Genomic DNA, 17,286 nt, shown 5'->3' with positions numbered 1-17,286 from the left:
TGTAAAAAAAAAAAAAAAAAGTAAAAAAAAAATGTTAAAAAAACTGTCTTAAGCCCGTTTAAATTTTTCTTCTGAAAACCACTCACGCAGAAGCAAAATGTGTTGTAAATGTAATAAGATTTATTAAGAATCTTTATTTCATCAGCATAATTCTTCATTAATATGTTTTTTTAATCCATTATTATCATGGTTATCTTAAACAGTGGACAGTTAGATCTAAAAGGCAGCCCAAAGTGTACAGGCGATATATAACTTAAAACTTTCTCCATAGGGAAAAGATGTTTTTTTATATTCATATATAATATCAATGTAGCATGAGGTCCAAGATTCTGCCCACGTTATATAGTATTGTACATGGTCCCAGAAATAAAACATTAAAACAAAACTTCTAATCAAAAGAAACTAAACAGAATCTACATGCAAAACAAAAAAAAGAAAAGAAACAAGCATTTTTAAAATTTTGAAGATACATACACTCATTTGCCAAAACGTGCATACAATCACAAATTTACAAAACTTTCATACATACATACAAATATTACAAAAACTCAAATATTAGACATTATTAGGTTATCAAGAAAGGATCAACAGCTTTTTTTTGCCCCCCCCTACATTTCATGTCTCAGTCCAACTCACAAATATGGAAACCTTACATGTTAAAAAAAAAAAAAAGGAGAATAAAGAAAAAGAAAAAAAACGAGTGTGACAGTAATTCTTTGTCTCTTCCATTCGCTCGATGTGTTTTGCCAGAGCTGTCACAGTGTTCAGGAAAACTGAGTAGAGGCACACACAATAGCACCCAAACAGGCTCGTACCATAAATCACCTCTGTGTAAAAAAATAACCTGCTAGCTACACGCTCACACACACATTCAATCATGCACAGGGCAAAGGGTAAACACCCCCCTCCCAAAAAAACCTAAACAAAAAACAGAGCCATGCTACAGGTACAATAGGATTAGCTATAGTACAGAATATAAAACATACTGAATACAGTCACATATACATACGTAACACACGGAAACCAGCAGAGGAGGTGAGGAGCAGAGCCACGCAAGACTGACGACATTATACCGAAGAGAAATCTGATGAAAAGGCTGGCGAGAAGGCTGTGAGAATGCGCTCGCACACGAACACACTTTCGGCTTTTTTTTAAATTTAAATACATTAGATTTTTTTTTTTTTAACAAATTTTCTGGACTGCGGCTGAAGATTTGTGTTCAGCATTTGTCGGACATCTCTTCCAAATTTCTCTTGGAATGAAAAGCTGTATTTTTGGCCTTGTATTGCCCTCCAAAACAAGTAGATAAAGTGATAAAGTTCATCTCTATGGAAGGTTGTTTCTGCCACTGGAAGAATGTAAATTTTTTTTAAATTTTTTTTTATTTCTTCAAAATGTCATCTTGCTGAGCGAAACTTCTGAGAAAGCTGAAATTTCGAAATACTAACCATTTAAAGTTATGTTCTCAGAAGTCTGAACGGCAACATTGTGTTTTTTGTTTTTATTTTAGTGGCATAAACAAGCTTCCATACAGTCATATAATTTTGTTTTGTTCTGTTAAGTTAAAAAAAAAGAAAAAAAGAAAAAGCATTTTCACAATTTTTAAAAGCCTCATCGGAAACTTGTGTGCTGTGTGTGCCTGGGTAACGACAGCAGAGGGAGCTGTTGCGTTACACTAAAGCGGCTGGAAACCTGTTTTCCCCACAGTGTGCTGAGGGAACATCACTCATCAAAGGGACAAAAGGAAACCTGCCTGACTGTTTGAGAGCAGGTATGCAGACAATTTTCTGCATACAGTCTCGCTCAGGCCTTTGGTTGGTTTCAAAATGTCTTAGCTAATAAACAATCCTATTAAAACGCACAAACACGAGCTTCGGAGCAGTCCTAGGAGGTTTCCTGAGGGCTCGTTAAGCCGCTTTAAGCCTCAATAACCACCAGTGTGTGCAGACTTGACGGGAGTTGATGCACTCAAATGACCTGTGGGTAACTGGGCAACTTCTCAGGTTTTGAATCTGGCAGTGAAAGATAGCCGAGAGCCTTTAACATCTTTCTTTAAAAAACCCAGCAGAAGGCAAGCTTTTCACTGTGGGTGTAGGTAACCAGATCAAAGCTGACTGCACTGCACGCTCTTCCTACTTTTAACTATTTTTTTCAACAAATAGCTGGAAAATCCCAGTTGCCAGCTTCTATCCTCAGCTGCTTTTCTGACTCAGCTCCTGCTCGCTTCAAACTTACTGCCCTACTTTTATTTGTGGTTAACATGACACAACTTCTCCACAGGGCCATCAATAACAGACACTACTGTACGCTGACCAAACCGAGCAATCACTGCCCCAATTCTCTGGAGCAAATCGCTGTTTTGGAGTCGCCCTCCAAAATAAAAGCCTTCTGAGGTAGTGGATAAAAAGAAAATGAAAAAATTAACTCCACTGCAGAATTTGCCTTTAAAAAGATGTGCTGTCTCCTTTTTTTGTATTCTGAACTGCAGCGTGTCAGGTTTTTTTTATTGCACTACCATCCTCAAATTCTTTTCCTTAAACTATTTGCAGGATGTTTAAAGAATGACTTTGTCTGCCACGTGTCGAACTTAGATCATGGCAAAAGCGAAAGGGGAAGAACAAAAAACTTTCCTGTCGTGTTCCTGGTAGAAAAAACTAAATAACTGCATCAGTACGTGACAATGTTTTAGCCCTAATTAACTATGTAATGTTATGTGATGTAATTGACTGATAAACGGCCCTGCGTGTGATTTATCTGGATGAGACCACTGAATCCAACTCCAGCTCCACCCTTTAAACACAGGAGTGACGTTACACGTCCCACACGAGCTCAAAGTCCTCTCTCTGTCTCGCTGTAATCATTTCCCCTAAATGACTGAATGACCAGTTAAAGTAAATCCTTGATGCCTGAGTGCAAACTGAGCTTATTGTGTTAGTGCCTCTGGCGGTAAAATAAAGAGAAAAGGAAGGAAGATAAAAAGGTAAAACAGAGTTTCTGTGTTTGCGGGGGAGACAAACGTCACAGTCGCATTTTCACAAACAATGGCCCGACCTGCTGACTCAGCTTTAATGTAATTGTTCACAAACTAACAGAGCTGTGACTGAAATATCTCAGAAGATATTCATCACACAAAGTCCAGAAACAGTTGATGCTCAAATGTTCACGTGTCTGTCAGAGACTCTGCGACTGACAGGAGATGAAAACTCGTTCTCCTGTCTCACATCCATCGCTACAGGTATTATTGTCTGTTTCAGGCCAGTTTGAGCGTGCTGACGGGAAAGGTTGGGACTGTAACCATGGTTACAGGGTTCAGGACAGTAGCCTGTCCAACCAGCTGTGGGTGGGGGGCCAGCACTGCTGTGGGTTTCCCTAGCGACGGGCTTCCCTGGCTCACCACAGTTGCGCTGTTCACCTGGGCGCCATTAGTGTTAGTTTGAGGATTGGCCTGGACGTGAGGAAGGGTGTGGTGGGCGAAGGTGTGCGCGATGTGGCCCACCATCGTGGGCTGGGACACAGACATGCCCTGGGGGTAAAGAGTCGGGAGGTGGGATGCCAAAGGAGAGCCCAGGTGGGCCACCGGATGGACGGTGATGTGTCCGATGGGCTGGGCAGTTATTGGCTGGTGAGTGGCGGTGGCAGGGGCAGCCGGAGCCGCTGTGATCGGCTGAGGGGTGGAAGAGTTGGGGCCAGGTGATGGGGCGATATGCGTTAGGTGTTTGTGATTGGTGGGAAGGGCATTATTGACAGCCTGGATGACTGAAGCATGGGACACAGTGGCGTGAGCGATGACGGTGGGCTGGACCTGCATGGCTGGGGGCTGGATAGGATGAGGAGGTGGCGGTGGGGGTTGACCCGGGGCTGGAGCAGGGGCAATGGCTTGAGGTGGAGGAGGACCCACGGGGGAGGCGCTGGTGAGGATAGGCAGTGTGGTGTGCTGGATCGCCAGGTGAGGGGTGATGAGCGGCTGAGCTTGTAAAATGGGAGGAGCCGGTTTGGGGAGGGGCGTGGGAGCAGGAGGGGCGGGAACGTCCTCGTCCATGTCCTGCTCATAATTATCTTCTCCTTCTGCAGATTAGAGCAGAAACAGTGATCACGATATGAGTGTTTACGTAAAAGTAAAATTCAAACCACATGTAACGACTGCTACATCAAAAAACAAACTTCTCTGATCACCCTTCTCTCCTGCGATTCAGTTTGAAAACAAACTGCTGCAGTCTGTTCCCTTACCTGAGGCCGTGGACGTGGAGGCCTGGTCGTCCTCTGGCTGGATGGTCTGTCTGAGGACTCTGTCGATTTCTATGGCGTCCATGTTCTGGCTGAGCTCGTTCTTCAGCTCGGCCAGCCGCTGCTGCGTTGCGATCTTCTCTCGAGCCAGACGCTCCATCTCGTGTTCGTACTCCTTCTCCTTGCGCTTCAGAGTCTTAAAGGATGACAAAGAGAACAGGTGTAGACTGTTATAAAAATATATAATATGTCGTCATATCTGCATTTATGATACAAAAAGAGAAAAATGAAAAATGTCTTAACCAATTACCAACAACAGGTGAAGTAAGACCAGGAGGCCTCATCCTGCAACCCAAAGAACCTAAAGGCTGCACTGGGTCAGATTTATCTGAGGTACACAGGGGGATGCTACATAGCATCAGGCGGGTGCTTATAATGTTAAGACTAACTGGCGAGTAGCGCAGTCTCAAGTGAGGCTATCTAAAAAATCATTTACATCAATATGACGACAAGTAATCCTATGGCTGAGTTTCTTTTCAAGAAAAACCTGTCCTTACTTCGTTAGCGCTGACTGATGCTGCCTGGTTTTAAGCAGCTGTTTCAAGTTTGTGCCTTTGAGGGAAGTGTGGGGGGATTTAGCTCTGTGAAACAGTGGAAGTGTGTTAATATGAAACAGACGGGGGACTTTTAATCAACAGCTAACAGCAAAGAAAGGTCAGAGAAAAGGGAAACTCCCTCATTTTGCCTCTTTTAACTAATAACCCATGTGGCTTTTTCAGAATAAACCCAATACTGTTTCAGGTTAGAATTCATTTTAAATACCCACACTGTAAATAAACAGCATTACAACACAACTTTTCTTCTCCCTGTACTTCTAAACAAACATTATCCATGCTATCCCAGATTCATACACCAGCGGGAAGTCACGCCTGCAAATTCAAGCATGTCCACACTGCTTTAGTGGCATTTAGTCATTTACCTAAGCTCCTCCCATTTCTTGGATATCACGCTAGTTTTTTTTTTTTTTTGAGGCCAGAGTGAGAGAAAACACCCTCCTGTCTATTATCAACCCCAAATCACTTTGGGGTTGATAATAGTTCCTAATTACTGCTACAGTTCTGTCACTGGATTACTGAAATCTGTTAATAATAAATCCGTTACTTTCTAGAGCACCGCCATGCAGCAAGAGTGAGCTGAATGTGTTTGTGGAGGAAAATGAAATGATTATAAACATGGCTGTAAACGCAAGAAGAACGGAAGCTTCATGGAAAGATTTAGGAAGAAAGAGCAGAGCTTTCCCAGCCCCGCCACACCATCGTCGTGACCCAGTTTCTGTGTAGGTCAGCTGACGCATGAACTCCAAACACTATGACAGGCTAAGGACATTAAGGCAGATTACTGGTGAGGAATGACGCATGGGAGGAGGTAGAGGGGAAGGTACGGGCGGGGAATGGGAGGAGAAAAGTAGAATAGTATGTTGTGTGCAGCTGATTAATTCTGGAAACTAAATATCTGGTTGAGATGTTGAATAGCCAGCATGAAAACTTGGAGGGAAAAAAAAAAGGCTTGGCAGAAAATGGCTTCCTGTCCTAATGAAGGTGCAAATGATCCTCAGTGATGTATCAGACTGTCTCAGAGCGCCACCTCTTCCAGTATAACTGCTGAACAAATCCAGGAGGTATTAGGCGCTTGCCGCTTGCACTTTATTCTGGCACCCACCACGAGGGTTTTAACTTTGAAAACAGAAGGAAAATCACAAGGATTGTAAGACAAATCAAATCTTAAGGTGGGTTTCAAATTACAATACTACAGCTAATCAAATGGCTTGGAATAACAGACTTCTGCTAAGTAAGGTAAATGTGTGCAGACCTATCATGATTATGTGTGCATTCACCCCCCGAGGCCCATTTTGAGCCAGCATAGGCTTGTTTGTGGTGGTCTGATTGCTGGTAATTGTGCCACTGTTATGGAGGACATTGCTGATAAATGTATATCACGGGTGTAATTGTCTTTTTTGTTGTGGCTGTGTTTATCTGACAATTAGCGCAAACACGAAGCGAACCGCCGAAAGGATAATAAACAAAAGGGAACTGAGGTAAGGCTGGAAATACAAGCGAGATTACACAAAATGAGCATATGGGGACACATGATCTTACTGCAGGAAAAGCTGTTTACTCTCTGCAGGCACGTGATGGCCTCACACGCGAACCCACCTTCCCCACAGCCCTCTTTAAACAGTTCACATGGTACAGGTTAGTAGCACTCAAATCACTTAACAGCTCAACACCGCTCACACCAACGCCCTCCCGTCTTTGTGCGTCCACGCACGCAGTTGTGTGAAGCCTGATCGTGCGAGCAGTTTTAGAGGTCATAAGTGACGAGGAGGCAGTGCTGGAAATTACAGCAAATCAGTCCCAGCATAGGACCAGGTTACATTTACAAATCACATGTAACCACACAGTTAAACAACACTGGTGCTTTTGCACTAGAGGCTCTGTGTGTACGCAGTGTAAAATTATTATTAATGATGTTAACATGAACAAGCTGGCATCAATCAAAACATTGATCTGGGCTTCAAAGCAGGCCTTTGGGAGGTACTGGTGAATTTCATTTGATGTTGAGGTAACGATTTATGAGTTTCCAGCTCCAATTTTGAACTGAAGTCAGTTCAGTGCAACCCTACCGAACCCAACTCAGCAATCCAAGATTGACTATTAAAGTAAACATTAGCAAAAGAGTAAAACTTATCTGTAACCAGTGCTGTGGCTAAATAAACCATATGCAGAGCACTGACCAGTTTGTCTGTGAATGTGCTCCAGTAGTGCTTTTAAGTGCAAAAACAAACAAACAAAAACCAAGCACCGTATCACGAGTGACACAGTAATAGTTTCACTGCACTACAGAGCAAACCAAAACCTGTTTTTCCATGATTTTCAAACTACTACTGGAATGTAAAGTCAGCTACGACATCCGACTTCTAGGCATAACTACACACATAAGCACAAACGGTCCACAGATAGTACAGACTCACTGCCTTAACAAACTTCATAGAAGTCTGTGGATTTCTGTGTTTTTCGCCATTTGAGAAGCAAAAGTGGATCGTCATCTTTTTATTGATATTTTAAACCCCACTAACCAAAACATAAATGGTGATTACAAAGTGGAAACATTACATGACATAATGTTTTATATGCATGCAGTGTAACCAGGGATTACTGTAAATACTACACGTCATGCTCTAGAGCAGCGGTGAGACCAGTATAAATACTGCATACTCATTATCAGTGTACTTACAACAAACTTGGCCAGTCAATAAACAACTAGCCAGTTGTTTATTGACATTAGTCATTACTGAACTCCTTTAGCTAAAATTAGTATCCAAAGAAACATAAAAGCATTTGATACATAAAAAAACTGAGTAGAGCACATTTAGGGGCAGCTTTCTGTTCTGATAAAAATCCATGTTGTCGTCACAAATTTGAAGCTTGTTTTAACACAGATTTTGGATGGATCAGCATCTCTGGCTGTGCAGTGAGAAACGTTACAGAATCCAACCAAAGCAGATGCACTTGCAGGCGGTCTTCCCCTGACCCAGCAGCATATCATCTATGTGCAATACGCATACTAGGTCAGGTGTTGATTGAGAAGGAAATTGAATCGGCATGGAGTTCACCAACATGGAGCTCAAAAGATGCCAGGATGAGAAACAATCAATAGCTGTAGTGGACATTTTAATGCGCCTGTCTTCTCCACTGCATGCACTAAACTAAAAGACAAACAAAAGCACGAGTAACCCACTTTAATCAAATGCGTCCGTTTTAACAGTATTTTTGACACTTCTGCAAAGTGTTACTACACACATACAACATATAACCATAGATCTGCGGAGCTCCACGTAGCATTAACGCACTCCAGTGCTGGAGATGTGACACTTAATTGACACAGCAGACTCTTTGAAACACAAGGACTTCCGAAGAACTGCAAGTGTGTCCGAAGTGCGAATGTGCATCCATGAACATCATTTCAAGGTCTTCTCGCATCAACCCAGACACCATTAGTCCTGCACTAAATCACCAAGGAAGCAGCTGCCACCCATAGCTGTTTCCTTGGCAACCCCATTTGTGAGGATTTGGCTGCTTGAGCAGCAGTTTGTAAAAAACATAAGGAGCCCTCTAATTGGGTGAAGCGCAGGGGCAATTACATATAAGGAGTGATGCGACTGGATGTTTGCCAGTCGGGTGCTCTTGGATCCCTCCCAACCCCCCTCCTCCTCCTCTTTCTTCCACACTTCCATCCCACACTCCCCTCTCCTCCTCCTCCTCCCCACATCCGCCACTCCCTCAAGACCCTTCCCCCCTTATTCTCCTGTGCTTCATCTATCGCTCTTTTATCCATCCTCATTTCAGAAAGTTCCCTGTAATAAAAAAAAAGGTGCAAATGACTCAGGTGAGATGAAATTTGCCCTGGAAGGTTTTTTCTTAATCATATGCATCTGTAATCTGATATGAGGACAAGGCAGCAGGACTATCCATGTCTTGAAAGCACCCCTGAGTGCTCCATCATCCATAACTGCTGACAGAAAGACCAATATGACCAGAATTTGACTCGTTTAGTCTTGCATCCGGCACACTCCCTCATGCAGACAAACACGGAGGAACGGACTCACTACAGTGCCCCGGCCACCTGCCGCCTGTTGCCATAGTTACCAAGTGCTTTAAAGGCAAGAGACAGCGGGGTGACACAGGACGAGACGGACACAGATGTGGATAAGAAAAGGCTGGGACAAAGAAGAGCTGATATAAGTGCATGCGCCGCTCCATTAGCGTAAACACTGAGCCCATCACTGCCCATCTCCTTCTCTCTGCAATCTAGGGATGCAAAGCTACTGGAGTGGGTGAGCTGTGGTGACATCATCGGCCTTGCGCTAGCCATGTGCTCAGGTCTCACATGGCTCCGCGAGAAGGAGGGGGAAGAGGTTTACAGGTTCACATGGGGAGAGGTGAGAAGAGAAAAGGACGAATGTGCATTAAGGTCCTGATTATGATCGCTGTGCATGGAAACACCATCATCAATCATTTGAGAAACCTGGATGTGCTACCCGGAGTACTAAAACACCATCTCCAGTTTCTGTTTTTGGCTCAGACCATCGAAGCTGAGATGAAATCACGACTCGCCTGCAGGCAGACGATCAGAAAATTGAAAACTGTTATGAGCGTGCACGGAGGGATATGAATAATCAGGCTTTTTATGCTTCATGGAGAAAGAAAAAAAAAGAGAAGACCGGGTGTTTGTACGCATCTAAACGCAGTCATTCACCTACAATAAAGCCAGCAAATATTATAAATCAGAGGAGAGTATGCCACAATGAAACCATCAAAGGAAAACAGAGGAAAAGTGAAGCAATTCATCAGCCTCAACATAGTGTGATAAAGGAAAAGCATCCCTCTAAGATATTACCCAACCAGCTCCGCAGTACAGTGTGGGCTGGGGAAAATACTGCAAGCAACACTGACATACACTAGCCATGTGTCTGTTAAGCTACTGATTACTCTGCTTCTCCACAAAACTTCAAATGTCTTGCTGTGTCTGACAAATAGCCCCAAATCCTAAAATATCTCATATATAATCCTGCAAATCGGATAAAAAGCAGCCGATACTTAATGTTTTTCTGTTTGTGCACACCCCCTCGAATATACTGATATGGCTGAATGATTTTAAAATCACTGAATGTTACACGATCACCTAGAGGGATGGTCTTTCAAATAGTTCTGCAATTAAAATAATAATAAAAAAAACAACAACAAAGTTTATGCAACTTCTTCTTCCCATCAGTATAACTACTGCCAGAATATCGAGACAAGTTAAACTGGAGGTGAAAGGTTGCAAACTGTGTGTGCAGTGAGGTTAAACACTGCTGTACAAACAGGGCACACATGAAAGGTTAGACTACAGACATACTGACTCACCTTTCACCCATACTAACAACCCGCTTTTCACTGTATATTACCTCTAAAGCAAGAGACGTGTATCTAATATGTGCTGTTTGTGTTTCCTCAACCGCAGCTAGGCTCTGCCTAACAACCATCATCATCTTAAAGATGGCCTGAAAATCCCTCTGCGCTCTGCTCCCTGGAGAGCAGCCCATGAACTTGCAGTCATCTTGTTTTGAATAAATTCCCTCATCTCACGCCCTAATTTAGCTCCTTCCACTGACTTTCCGCTGTGTATTTCATTGGACTCAAAATCTTAAAGCTTACACTGCAATAAAGTAACCCCCTACATAGCAGCTCCAGCCTGACATCTATTTCTGCTAAAAAAAAAAAGTACAAAAGTCCTCATTTGTCTACTTTTCCAGACCGAAAACTTCCCTCTTGGGGCTATACAGTTGTCCCTTCACCCAAGTACCATCAGCCTCCTGCCTCGATGTGCAACATTAGATCTTCTAACAAAAAAAAGTTGCCATTTTATCCTTTCATGTTATGTAGTTCCCACAAGATTTGCTGTGATGTGATGCAAGTCCAGGTGTGCTGTGGGACTTTGTGACAGCCTTACATTATTACTGCAATATACACGAAAAGTTAAGAGTGAAATGTTGAGTTGTTGTACCAGTAGTTTTTAGTTTAAAGCATAAAAATAAGTTCATTCAGTTGCTGAATGAAGGGAATTAGAAGAAGACACACCAAAGGCCCTGACTGAGAGGAGGAGAGTAATACGAGTGATGTTCTTGTGTAACTAACAAACAGTGCAAATTGGCCACTGCAAATTAGAAAAAACTAACTGTCAGTGAACAGTCTGGAGACAGCAACCCGTGTTACTTCAGCTGAACTGGAAAAGGCAAAACCCTGAGCCCAAGAACGCCATCTGTCAGAGAAAGTGCCAGGTGTTAACACTAGGCCTGCCACGATTAGTCGACTAGTCACGGTTACGTCGACTATCAAAATCGTCGACAACTGATTTAATAGTCGACGCGTCGTTTGAAGCTTTGTAAGATCACAAAAGACGCAGGAATAAGTAGTAGGATTTAAGAGTGTAATAACAGACTGAAACAGAAGATGGCAGCACTGCATGTACAAGGATGCCAGCTGCCGTTAAACCCCGAAGAAGAAGCAGCTGTGTCCCAGAATTCATAGCGCAGCCCAGCTCAGTTTCCAACAAAGGCGGCAGCTACTTAGTTTTAATATTACTCTTATTATTCTTTCTGGGTCACAAAATAAATGTTTAACATATTTTCATGTAGAATGTAGCTGTGTAAACCTCAAATATCTGCTCAGTTTATCAGGACACCACATATTTTCAAAAGCGCTCCGACGTTTTCGGAGACGTCTGTTACCCACTAGCTCGATAGCTAGCCGGGGGCTAGGTCACTAGAGCCCGTGAGAACACCGGACTCCCAGCGTCACCGCCGGCACTTAGATAACTTAAAAATGTTATTGTTTGGCTTTTTTTTTTTTTTTTTTCTTTGTTCCTGAGTAAATCGGTTTGGCTGAGATTAAAGTTATAGTTTTTACACAGCTGAATAAACGTAAAGCAGACAGCTGATTACCAGAAGTGTGAGATGCTCGAGAATATACTCCGGTGTCCTGTTATATTTTAGATAGCAAGGAGTTTATTAAACTTCACCGAAACAATCTGCAAATTTCATTACAATTTAATAAACTATCATCTTGTCTTTATTTTTAGTTAGCACCTTAAACACTTAAAGCTGTAAGCTAATGATAGTTATATAAGAGCAGATGCTGCTGGTGCAATAAGCTGGACGTTTTACGTTCAATGGATGCATGATCTGATTAGTCGACTAATCGCAAAAATAATCGGTGACTAGTCGACTATCAAAATAATCGTTTGTGGCAGCCCTAGTTAACACTGTGCCAAACCAGGCTAAAAAAAAGACTTGTAGCTCTTTTCCATTAGTACCTACTTGGGTCAGCTTGGCACAGCTCGACTCGGTTTTTAGGCTTTTGTCCTTTAGCTAGTACCAGGTATTTTTTAGTCCCTACTCGGTTGAGGATCCAAGCAATCTGAGGTAATCCGAAAATATGACATTAACAGACTGCACGTCACTGACTGGCTAGACAGTGGCATCACTCGATGAGTGACAAGAGCGTCTCCTTCACAAAAAGGAGATGCTCAAAACCCCCATTTTTTTTAAAACCTCGGAGCGACAGAAACGGCTACAGAAAAAAACAACACCATGGCCACTGGGTTTGACAAAAAGCCACACACTGAGCAGCAGTTATATCATCGCCTCGACGTCCTCCTTTGTTGTGGCGTTCCTGTGGCATACAAATGACATCACGGGACTTTCGGCCATGTTGCTATAACGACCCCACGCACATTAGGTGGTACTCAGTTGTAATGGAAACCGATTGAAACAGAGTCGAGTCGAGTCAAGCTGTGTTGAGGCAAGCTGAGAAGGTACTAGTGGAAAAGGGCTAATGAGAGAAACTTGGCCTACAGTAGAAGAGTGCTTGAGCTGAACCAAAGTGTCTGCAAAGGTGATTGAGGCAAGAAATATGTTAATAAAGTTGTAACACTGTTACATAAAAAACTGCAGGCATCAATCGAGGTCCAGTTGCCACAAATGAGCTTTAGATGAAGTCCCTTCATCTAACAAGACAATCTAAAGGAGACATCCATGGATAAAGGTGTGCCTTGAACTTTTAGTTTCCCCTCTGATGTGACTTGGAACAAAAACTTTGAAAACCACCAATTTAGTTCAGCCTGTTTCTTTTCTATCCCTACATGACTACAGGGCAGTGTTGGAACAACTGGTTACCACTGTATAGACCAAGGTCTTGGAAACAAAGAAGCCTCCAAGTATTACATTATATTGACTGATTCACAAGCATGTAGCAGACACTGTATCACCGTCACAAGAGACTAACCACACCAATAACACTGGACCTATGACCTATGAGGTCCCCAGAGCTCAACCAGTTAATTGAAGTCCTGACAAAGTAACATGAAGAGCTTGCTGGGGAAAGCTGAAACTGTCCTTACCTGTATGTAACGCAAAGCGCTGCGGAGAACACTGAGGTTGGACGTTTTCTTCTCATCAATGTTCGGAACATTTTTCTTCAGTGTCTCAAAACACTCCTTCAGGTGCGCTCGCCTGAAGAGGCAGAAATGTAAGAGTCGAACTTCATATGGTAGTCTTTGCTCAACTGTGAATATTCACCATTTTTAAGAAGGTCGATTCTTTGCGTGGGATTTTTACCAACAAATTTCAAACCTCCAATTTTGCATTTTTGATGAAGGATTTCATGGATTTATATTAGTTCAGGAACTGCCGTGACCTTTGCCCTCGTTAAATGCTTTCATGAAAAACACCCAGAAAATGTGTGTATGTGGAAGGCAAGTTTTCCTCAATTTCTTTCAACATGAGAGGGGTTACCATCATTTTGACTAACCTGTTCTTCTCCAGTTTATTGTGCACCTCTCTGGTCCCCGCCCTGGAAAGGCAAAATAAATAATCAACCATAAGCCGATCACTCTTTATACCTTATTTAACACACACACAGACAGACACACAAACAAACTCACCCTCCTGGTCTCCTCTTCCCTTCCATTCCCTTCATTTCCTCCATGGTCATCCCGTTAGGCTGTGGCTGAGGTGTGGGTGGGGCCTGATGAGGAACCAGTGCGTGTTGGGAGCCATTAGTGCTGATGGGGGCCGGGTACTTGATCTGAACCTGAAGCTGCGATGCTCCAGGCTTTACATCTATCAGCTGCTCACTGGGTTCCACTTTGATCTGAGGGGAGCACAACAGTTGACGAGTCGCCAGCTGAGGTGGAGGGGAGGAAGAGTTCTTGACTGGCGGGGAGCTGTTGAGCGTCGCTGCTGCAGCAGCAATTGGCGTTTTGAGCGGAAGGGGCGGGACTGAAGGCGTCGCGGTGACAACCGGCACCATTGGGATGACGGCAATGGGGAGTTGACGAGTAGGTAGAGACGGGGGCGGTGGAACAGGAAGGTGATGCGGCTGTTGACGGTGAGTTTCATCACCCCAGGTGACATGATTGGCTCCTACTGGCTGAGATGGTGAAGCCACAAGTTCCACATGCTTTGACTCCGCCTCCCTTCTGATGAGCTCCTTGTCTTCAAGTTGCTCTTCTTCTAAAGGAGGAAAACAAGTAAGTTAAAGTTAAATAAGGACTAACATCAAACAAGTACGAAGAACAAGGATGGATGACTATCACTATTGGCTGATAACAGTCTTGTTGACTGTCGTCTACAATTACTGATGTCAGCAACTGAAATGCATCTGTTCTCTGTTCAAAGACAGTGTGATAAAGAGCTGAAAAGACCTTTAGTTACTTGATATAATAAAGATTCTCTGGCACAAAAGAACAGCAAATAACTATAAAAATAAAACAATCAAACAGAATAAAATGCAGCCATCAGTGCCGACTATGAGCCAAGCTTTTATAACATCAGCCCAGGATTTCAGAATCAGCTATGTAAGGAGACAAGCAGTAATGTGATGTATATGATAATCTGGCAAGACTGGCCTTTCAGTAGTTAAAACTAGTTTTCACACAGTATTTCTGCACATTTTACTCATTAACAGGCTGCGTCATTGTCCAAACGTAGCACACAACACAAAATAGTCCACATCAGATTGGTTCTCAATATTGGAAATACTTCGTTTGGTTTAGGCGAGGGTGCTGTCTGAATAGAGCATGCAGGAGGCAGGACACACTACGCCCACTCACTCACTGTGGATTGCAACACAATCAGACGTCACACTGACTGTGTAGCAAGGATCTGGCAGGACAAAATCTGTTTAATGTTCACCTATGTCAGACATTTATCATATCTGAAACGCGCTAGGACACCACATCTGCAGTGGTCTCCTAGCGCATAATGCACCTCTGTGGGGTGGGAGGGGTATGCTCCTTATCACTACTGGTTCACATACAATTAAGATGTTGAGTCTGGGGTGTCGGACAGAAAAGGAGGTATTGCATTTTCCTCTCATTTCTGGCCATTTGAAAAAAGAAATGTATTGAATGCCTGAGTAAATTAACCCCCTGTTACATTTTTATCACAGCCCTGGTGAGTTTCCTTTGATGAAAAGCCAATTTTATTCCCAAAATCTGGAAAAAAGTGATCTGTGCTAAATGCAGAAAGCACTCTTCATAAATTCTGATTTCATTAATCACTTGTAATTTATCAACCAACATATGACCTATGTTCCCTACAGGTCCTCTTAGCAGCTTCACTGCTACGCTACCGAATCTGTCATGATGGATTTCACTTTGTCTGTATCATGCACACCAACACTTCCTGCACACAAACACGTACAAAGAATGATGTCATCAGAGAATGAGACAGTGAGGAGGGGCAAATAACCACATTAACTGTCTCTGAATCTGTTGCCTCACTGGAGAGAACACCCCTCAGTCTGCCCTGTGATTGGACCGGTCCAGCACTGAGAGAGCCTCTCGCCCTGGGCTGCGTCAGGGCGTCTGACCAAGAGTTGAGGACTGTTGTGAAGGAGCCATTCGGCTGGGATAACTAGAGCTGGCAGCGTGACAACATACAAATGAAGCACTGTTGTGCTGCAAACAAAGGCAAAGACATCATTATGCAGAGGCAAAGAAACACACACACATACACACAGTGAGTGATGATATGAGTGAGTAGTTACTGCACACTGTAGCAGGCAGACTAGAAAGTAATGTGGAAAGCCCTCAGTCACCATGGAAACAGCAACATTAGAAGATCCCAGGGATTCCTCAAACCTGCACAACGCCAACACACATCCCAGCCACCTCCAACAAAACAGATACAGCACATGCCAAGATGCCTAGCTGTGCGTTAAGTAACACTTTCGTTTCCTCTCTGCGTGAGAATAAAAACTCCCGATGCGATGACGCAACCCGGGCAAAACGCCTGCGTAGTCAATGATACGATCACGACCACAGACATATTTCTAATCACTTCTGGAAGAATATATTCCTTTGAACAATAGGATTTGATAACAACAATGTTGAGAGAGCTCCCACAGAGTTATAATCAAGTTATCTATATACTGAGAAATCATCCTCCGACTCCTTCTGAACAGCACAGGCTGTCCTTCCTTTGATGCAAAAATCACTAAATCAACTGTTGATTAGTCAATGTTAAAAAATTAAACTGTAACAAATTTGTAATATTTTGAACGTAAAAATATTAAAGCATATTGCATAGTGGTGTCACATGTGAACACAGAAAAAATTGTATTTAAATGTTTGTTTATTTGCATCTTTAGTCACTTTACTCATTATATATATTAATAGCTCATTTATTTTGTGCATCTTATTGAGCTTTATTTCAGCTACTTTGTTAGAATTCTGGATAAAATAACAGGGATCTCCTAACTTATGGATTTAATAAAGTACCTACTACATATCGCTTTTAATCCAGTGTAAGCTTATTTAGGCTCCAGCCCCTCAACATATCACATAGAAATGAACATGCATAGTCGCAGTTTGAACATTTTCAAGTTTTTAGACAGCTTCTGAAACAAAAAAGCCAAATTTTGCATTAAAAAATTACATATCAATAATATAATAATTAAAACTAAAAACTAAAGTAACAAAATGTTTTTCAGTACAGTATACTCTATATAACATAGAGATGGTGTTTATCATCATGATTGCTTTCACATAGCTGCTGCTATGTGATGACAAAGACTGAAAGTGAAAGAGAGGCTTTTTTTCTAAGTTCACACTGTAAAATCACACTGTAACTCGGAAAATGGAAATCCCTGTTACAGGCATAATAATACTAATGCAAAACAGTTTAAAAAGCACTTAATTACATTATTCGTTGTTATTGTTATTATTATGTTAATAATAACAACAGTATTATTATTACGTAAATTATTATAATTTACGTCGCACGCAAACGTAAATTACATAACTTCTGCATTGAGGCTGGGCCGAGGAGAAGGGCGGTGAGCTGCCCTACTTACCCCCCTTTTCTCTCTCTTTGACCCGCCACTGTCAGCAGACTGAATGGGAAGGGCGGGGACGAGGAGGGTGTGTGTGCATGCGCGTAAGTTTGTATATTGGGGG

General features: G+C 42.6%; 1 protein-coding gene across 1 annotated transcript in view; it reads right to left on the bottom strand.

Moving 5' to 3' along the window:
* Positions 1 to 7: 7 nt before the first annotated feature.
* Positions 8 to 17,286, bottom strand: part of mntb (MAX network transcriptional repressor b) — an 18,658-nt gene continuing 1,379 nt past the window's right edge. Inside the window, exons 2-6 of the mRNA XM_005926298.3 lie at positions 13,768 to 14,338; positions 13,635 to 13,676; positions 13,225 to 13,336; positions 4,228 to 4,420; positions 8 to 4,065 (exon numbers count right to left, since the gene is read on the bottom strand). Of these exons, the coding sequence (XP_005926360.1) occupies positions 3,251 to 4,065; positions 4,228 to 4,420; positions 13,225 to 13,336; positions 13,635 to 13,676; positions 13,768 to 14,338 (1,733 nt within the window). The 3' untranslated portion in view covers positions 8 to 3,250. The remainder of the gene's footprint in view (positions 4,066 to 4,227; positions 4,421 to 13,224; positions 13,337 to 13,634; positions 13,677 to 13,767; positions 14,339 to 17,286) is intronic.

The sequence above is a fragment of the Haplochromis burtoni genome, unplaced genomic scaffold (genome assembly GCF_018398535.1).
Source record: "Haplochromis burtoni strain Fernald_Lab_line unplaced genomic scaffold, NCSU_Asbu1 Contig_83, whole genome shotgun sequence".
In the NCBI taxonomy this organism is placed as follows: Eukaryota; Metazoa; Chordata; class Actinopteri; order Cichliformes; family Cichlidae; genus Haplochromis; species Haplochromis burtoni.
The sequence above is the reverse complement of the archived record's forward strand: the minus strand, read 5'-3'. Positions and strand labels throughout refer to the sequence as shown.